At 38.6% G+C, this 7439-nt stretch overlaps 2 protein-coding genes across 3 annotated transcripts; both read right to left on the bottom strand.

Annotated features, from left to right (window-relative positions):
• Positions 1-351: 351 nt before the first annotated feature.
• Positions 352-4054, bottom strand: LOC109704098 (thioredoxin Y, chloroplastic-like). Of its 2 annotated transcripts, none has more exons than XR_002214166.1 (5): positions 3766-4054; positions 2039-2127; positions 1292-1469; positions 1005-1131; positions 352-878 (listed from the first exon to the last, which is right to left on the bottom strand). XR_002214166.1 is itself a non-coding variant. In XM_020224823.1 (5 exons), the coding sequence occupies exons 1-4, from the start codon at positions 3940-3942 to the stop codon at positions 1066-1068; spliced, it is 510 nt and encodes a 169-aa protein (XP_020080412.1). In that variant the 5' UTR covers positions 3943-4054; the 3' UTR covers positions 352-878; positions 1034-1065. The 2 variants fall into 2 exon arrangements, 1 of the variants encoding a protein (XP_020080412.1); XM_020224823.1 differs by having other exon boundaries at positions 1034-1131.
• Positions 4055-4961: 907 nt separating this feature from the next.
• LOC109704099 (egg cell-secreted protein 1.2-like) lies at positions 4962-5590 on the bottom strand. Its single transcript, XM_020224824.1, has one exon. The coding sequence runs from the start codon at positions 5525-5527 to the stop codon at positions 5051-5053; it is 477 nt and encodes a 158-aa protein (XP_020080413.1). The 5' UTR covers positions 5528-5590; the 3' UTR covers positions 4962-5050.
• Between the last annotated feature and the right edge of the window lie 1849 nt (positions 5591-7439).

The following is a 7439-nucleotide window of genomic DNA, read 5'->3' as shown; positions in this document are numbered from 1 at the left end:
AGAAGTTGGAGGAAAATAGAAAAATTGCACAAACTTCTGATCTATAATATCAAAATACTGGCCCCAGGATAACAAATGTTGCTTAGTAAGCAACACAAAGATATAGATCGGATTAAAACACAGGAATATCTGCTAAAATGCTTTAGATTTATCCAACCTCACAATAGAACTCCCTCTACTAGGCTGGCCTTTGTTTTTTTCGTTTATGAGCCTTTCCAAATGTCGCGATAAAAGAGCTAATATCATAAGTGAACTTGGAGATGACAGTGCAAGTCATTATAAATATTCATTCTTCCGCATGCAACAGAGAAATCAATTCACAGCACATTCAAGGCAAAGCATAGCACATCATTAAAATGGTAATAGGCGATATTGACATGATTTACTGAATAGTTGCGTGAGACACAGCATATTCTCCATAGACAGAATCCACAGCTGAGGAAGTGAATGAAGAAGCGATAATCTAATCAAGATGGATTTGGGAAAAAAAAAAAAAGCTCCTCTTCAAGCCCTCGCAAACAGTCTATTTTTAATACTCAAACTAGGTAGAACTAAAGCTTGATTTTGGCCCTAGAAAAGCCTGATCCTCATTTCAAGTGGCTATCAGTTGGACGTATTAATCGTTAGGCTTTTATGGTCAGATCAATCAAAGACAGTACGAACGAGTGAGGTGATAATAAATACTCCAGAATTTCTTTGTTGAATGTATCTTCTGAATACAATGGTATCAGAAAAAAGACATTAAACAGAAGAATAATTAAATTATATTTCCCTGTCTAGCATATTTTGGAACTATGTCACGAATTCCTCTACTGCATGTTTTCGTGCAGCATCCCATCATCCCAACTCCTGACTATTAATGAATAATTCAAACACGCCTGGACAAAAGAGTAACGGATATAAACCAACAGACATAAAAACATCTAAGCAGTCAACCCTAAAAATAAACTAATTTCTCATCAAAGGGACTTTTAAAAATAAGCTAGTCAAAGAGTAAAGATTACCAAGTATAACGCTGAAATGAGATGCTCACCACTATGCTACAGCGGAATTTCTTTTATATTCTCACTGTGTGACCTTAAGAGCGCTCTCAATTCGCTGAATGAGCTGATTAGCAGGCAGTGCTCCTTCCTGCATATTAACCAGAACAAACAAGAATAAGCAAGGAAGAATATTGGCATGAATAAAGGACAAAACTTATGCAGGATCTAGATGTTGGAATAATATGCAATTCTAAAAGAATAATATGCAATTCTAAAACTATTATAGACAAAGTTGGTTGCAAGCTTACAAAACGATCACATGGCTTCCCGTCCCTAAAGATGATGAAAGTAGGCAGTGCTTCAATTCTGTAGCGGTTCGCAATACTCACATACTTCTCTGTATCAATTTTGACCACTTGAATTTTGTCTTTTAACTTTTCACTAACTTCTTCTAGAACAGGAACCATGAATTGGCAAGGGCCGCACCTGAAAACAACATCATTTCAACGGCATAGAAGGAGAAGTATAAAGCAATATTCACCCGGTACAAAATGAGAGAATGCTGTATATTTCTTAGACAGTTAACATGTTATCTGCCCCTACCAGTAGGAAAAAGGGTTTTGACACGAAAAGAACAGGAGAAGATGTGCTAGGTAAAATAGTTTGTTTGTCACAAGGAGCTTAGCTCACTTGTTACAATACTCGCCGATATATGCATTAAATTTTGGAAGGAATATGGAAACTTAACATCATTAAGAGCCTTCTGAAAAGATAATATGGACTGTACTGCTGAGTTATTGCCCATATAAACTGAGCGCTTTATCTCAATCAAACAAATCAGTTAATTGTTTGGCCACAAAGAGACCTTAAAAATTTAGATATCATCTTTATGACTCGGATCTTGAAACTTGGGCCTAACATGAGTTAATCTCATCTGATAGAACGTTCAATAGAAAAAAAATGAAAAGAAAAGAGAAAGGAGAGACCTAGCCAACAGAACAGACTTAAAAAAGATTCACAAGTGCTTGCAACAGAAACAGAAGTCAAATGCTTACCAGGTTGCATAAAAATCAACCAGCACAGGCTTATCTGATTTTTCCAACAGTTCATCAAATGAAGAAAATGTTTGCTTCCTCGCTTCAACCTGTAAAATTATCCAAAAGAAAGGCTTAATACAAAGTTTCAGCCGAAAAAAAGGCACTTAGATGTTTTCTATCTAGTACAGGTGCATTGGGTAAATGTAAAATCAGTACAGCCTGATTAATAGAAAGAAACACACTTACTTTGCAATGGTCCATCTGTACGATCTTTCTTTCAGTTGCCAGACGATAATGTCAGCAAATTATAGATAAAAAAGATAAAGCACATCATCTTTCAGATGGTTAAATAATCCATATGGAACTTTTTAGTTTATAGTCAAAGCATATCCACTATTTGAAGTAAGGCCTTGGTTTCAAGAAACACGATGGTATGCAGCATTTGGGAAGCAACAGCACTAATCTTGGACCAGCTCAAAGATTACCAGGTCAGTATAGGACGACCACAATACTACACAAGTCCTATTATAGCAAATGGTGTACAATTAACACTTTTCTTTCTGATATTAATGCATAATATGCATGCCCAAAGTTATAGAAACCTAAAAGGATTACTGATGTAGCAAGTAGCACGTAAAGGAAGAAAAGTAATAAACACTGTGACGTAATAACATGTGCTACAACATGGCCAAAAAACCCAGCAACACACATTTCTAATACAATATGCAGTTTCAACTACATCATTCTAGATCAGCTTCCTTATATTGAGGATTACATTCATGAGCTGCAAATTTGAGAATGCCATTGCCACTCGGAAGACATTCTAATACATCAAAATCATTGTAGTTCTTCATGTTTACAATTTTTTTTTTCTTCATAGGTTCCTCCCGACCAACTCCTACATAGATTTTAACCACTCCATTGAGGTCTACACAAACACCTAGATAAACAAACACTGGAGCAAAATCAGCTAGTATAAAATCTCATAGTTTGCCTGAAACTTTCTGAGTCTTCACAGTCATCCCTTTTGACTGTCCAGCTAAACCCAAGGAATCAGGAGCAAGAAAGCTTACTGAACATTAGTCTCTCTCTCTCTCTCTCTCTCTCTCTCTCTCTCTCTCTCTCTAAAATTTGACTGCCAAATTTCAAAGTTACCACTGATTTATGGCAAGTAACATGCTTCCTAGATTTCATTTATTTTAGTGTATTATAATAGCAGTATAAGATATTCCAACAGCTATAACAAGAAGTTATCGCTGGAGAGTGCAACTAAGAACAATGGGAAGTAAAAACAAAATGAGGGAAAATCAAGTCAAATCTAAATTATTAATAACAAAAGCATGCTCCAATACTGCCTATCTACAATGCTTTGCTCAGTTACAGCACAAAGGGGAATCCAAATTAATTTAACTAATGTAGCCATCTTTGAGTATTTCGATCAATTTCCAACAGTAGCTTTCGAATAGGGTTAGTAATTCTTCGAATATAATAAATAGAGTAGAGTTATATAGAATGCAGTCATCTTATAGGACAACCAAAAGAGTAATTTACCAATCCATACAGAGCAGAAACATCAAGTAGTCTCAAATCCATTGAATTAATCATCTTCTACAAGTACCAAACGAGTAACGAACAAACCTAACAGAGTCGAAACATCAAATAGCCTCAGATCCTATAATCTCACAATCGCAAACAATCCAAAAAGAGGAAAAAGTCAGAATTATTCGATTGAAGAGGAGAATCACCCGAGGAACAACTTGGCGCTGGGGAAGCGCGGAGAGCCTCCGAATCCTCGCCGTGGAGCGGCGGAGCGGCGCGCAACGCAGCGATCTCGAGGCGGAGAGCTTGGTGGAGTCGAGAAGGGCGATCGAACGGCCGAGGTTGCACGACGGAGAAGGCGATGTGATGGAGTACGCCGCCATTTTCTAGGGTTTCTTCTTCTTCTTCTTCTTCTTCCTCCTCCTCTCGCTTGCTTCGCTTTCCTTCTCGCGTAAAATCGTTCCCCGAAGTTATCGGAGAGAGGGGGATGGGTTCGGCTACGCATATTTATCGTCTTCGGCAAGTAATGAGTGGCAAAAAGGATAAACGTGCTTCGCACGTGACCGCGAACCGAGAAGGCACGCATCGGTTTTTCGTCATGACGATTTTGCCCCTGCGAGAGCGTTCGACATTCTCTACCGCACATGGTGCACCAACTCACCCCGTGCACGGTGCACTACACCATTCCTTCTTCAATCCACGCAATCATGTAGTTTAGTTTCAAGTTTGATTTAGGCGCCGGTTAAGATTAATTATCCTACAATAAGCGAATCATATTCTTTTTTTTTTGTTTTAATGCGATTGAGAGGTTGGATTTGAGTTTTGCGTGCTTGTTGAATATTTTCTAGCGACATAAGTTTACTCATAATGGACGGTGGCATTAATTAGTCTTGTTTTCGATAGCCTGATTAATTTGAAAATTTTAATAAGATTGTTGCAAAGTTATAAAATCATGCTATTTGAGATCAAAATATGATGAAAATTCAATATTATTAGTTATAATACATCCTAACATATCAGTGCCACACTGCCATTTAACTAAGATATACTGGCACCAAATAATATGCTGAATTTGCATCTGCTTCCAAATAGTAAAACAAAAATTAATTTATTTTAACTTCAATATATTCCAATTTCCCTCGAATTGAATTCAATCGAATTAGTTCGTTTGCTCTGAAATCATTTGAACTCTGTTCATATCTGATTTCCAAACAGAGTAATATCTTTGTGGAATTTTTGTTCCTCTCTGATAAGTTGATTCAGGTCATATCACATGTCTACATATATATCAGATATATATTTTATGTCAATCCAGTGTATATTCAGTAATCCAGTAATTTAAGCTGATGGAAACAAAAAAAAGACAGAAACATGCACTAGAATTTATTTATCTGATTCACTCAAGCATGTGGAATTAACACCACATGAAAACAGCCCATGCACGTGGAAGCTAAAGCAACACACCGATCCCTTAATTCCCCACTGCTTTTCTCAGTTCCCCGGAGCGCGGAGCAACGCGGGGGCCGCGGCGGGCGCGCCGGAGGGGGTTGTGGGGAGCGGCGCGAAGGGTGGTGGGGCGGCGGCGGCCTCGGCGTCGCAGTAGCCTCGTAGGATGTCGCCCTCCTGGGCGGTGAAGCCGAGGGAGGTGAGCATGGAGGGCCAGCAGTGGAGGGTGATGGTGCGGATGGCGCGGCAGCAGTCGTAGCCGAGGTACGACTCGCCGTTGAGGAAGAAGAGAACTATCTCGTTGGTGCACGACCGCAGCTCCAGCAATGCATTCCAGCAGTCCACCAGGCCCCCGCCCACGCCCTGCAGCCGCGCTTCCAATGCCAAGCTCTCGGGGTGCGCCGTCGCAGCCTGCGGCGCTGCCGCCACTTGTGTGAGATCGCGGCGTGCAGAGACGGCGGCAACGAGAGCAGCGATCGCGAGGGCGAGAGCGAGAGTTTTGGGGACGAGTAGCGACCTCATGGCTGTGTATTAATTAATAATGAATATAATTAACTAATATTGATGTGGTTATATGTGGACTTGGGGAAGAGAAGGGGGTGTGGCGTTGTTTATATAGAGATGGGTGGGCGTTGTTGGGTGTTTTGTAACTCATGGGAGGTGAGGAGAGGAGAAGGCGAAGATGAGGAGGTTAATTTTGAAACGTTTGTAGAAGGTGAACAGCTTTTGGATATAGAGAATGATGGGCCTTTTGAGAGTATTTGCACTAACAGGCCATCATGGGCCGTGGGCCGTACTAGCATGTTTTAATGGGCTGTAAGAGAATCGCGCGTGACACTAATGGGCAGTTGGCCGTGGGCCGTGAGTCATGGGCCGTGCTAAATGTCTTTTATTTCTCTTTTTTATTTTTTGGTTTTACTTGATTTTTGCCAACTAGCATATTCTAAATTTCTAATGTAGTTTTAGGTGATGTAGGTGCGTACCGTGAGGACCGAGGAGAAATATTGAAGCTAGAAAGAAGTAAGTGTTGTCTAATCAACTGCTCAACCTATTTGACAAGAAAATTTACTGTGTCAAACTCGCACCATATCATCAACAATAAATCAATTACATCTCTTTTTTTTAAAAAAATATAATGAAAATATTTGTTTTATAATTATAACGTGATGGATAAATTCAAAAAGAACTATTTAATTAGTTGAGAACGCTGTATCACCAATATAACTAATGCATTAAAATTTTTTTTTTATTTGAATGTGTTCGCATTAATTGTGATCTACACCTATTGATATTGTGATCATTTTCTTCAGTAGGAAAAGGAAAAAGCACAAAAAAAAAAGAAAAGAAAAAAAAGCAAAAAAGAAAAGAGTAACGAATGGCAGCTAGCTTGGACTAGGATAATAACAGGCTTGGACAACACGTCAGTACTCTCCTGGAAAAAGAGCATAATACGTCTATTTATTTTTCTCATGTCTTTCTCCCTCTCCCACTCACCCATTCACCCGATCTACATCACTTTTAGTTTGTTTGATGCTCGATTGCTGTGAAATTTGCATGCTCTAGCTGACGTTGATACAACAATTAACACACTGAAACACTACAATGGTCCAACACGTCATAGCGTTCTCAACGAGTATAAAGATAATTAATGTGTCTATCACAATTCCTTTAACTACCTTTAAGGAGATTTAAACTTCGATAAGCAAAATGATTTTCCATTCTCTCCTGTTAGCGAAAGAATTGGACGACGGAGCAATGAGATGATAACTACTTCAAATCAGGCTTGATTTGTCAGTTGCTTGTACTTTATTTATTCCAAAAGATTCTAATATATTCTGTGAGCACTGCCAAAGGCTTCTGTTGCAAAAATTTTTGATCATTATTACCAAAAAGGACAATTTCTGGTTTTCAAATTGTTCAGTCAATGACTCATGACACACTGACTGACTGATATTTTAAAGTCTAGATGATAAAATAGACAAACTCGAACTTGCTGTCTTTTGTGTTGCAAAGAAAAAATGCTATGTCATGAAAAAAGGCAAATCAATATGATTGCCGCTCCGATCATCATTTTCATTTTTCTTTTGTTTTGTTTTCTACACGTAGATAATTTGCGTGACTGTATTCATCTTGAATCATAGCAGACGACAAATTTAACAATTTGGTAGATAATTTCAATATGAACATATAATACAGATGATAATAGTCTAGCTGAAAGCTAATTTGAATAATGCTTTTTGTAACTAAACAATCAGCTGAATTATGCTTCCAAGCAGCTATTGGCGGTCTCGCTTTATCATTGCTACGATACTCTCTCCTTCCGAGCTTTGGGCTTAGATGCAATGGTTTTGAAACCATCTAAAACCCACCCAAGCTCATTAATATATATTAATCATAAATGCAGCATGATTGATGCTCGTAAACAAACTCTAGC

Source organism: Ananas comosus, unplaced genomic scaffold (genome assembly GCF_001540865.1).
Source record: "Ananas comosus cultivar F153 unplaced genomic scaffold, ASM154086v1, whole genome shotgun sequence".
Lineage (NCBI taxonomy): Eukaryota > Viridiplantae > Streptophyta > Magnoliopsida > Poales > Bromeliaceae > Ananas > Ananas comosus.
Note: the sequence above shows the minus strand (reverse complement) of the source record. Positions and strands in the feature narration are given on the sequence as shown.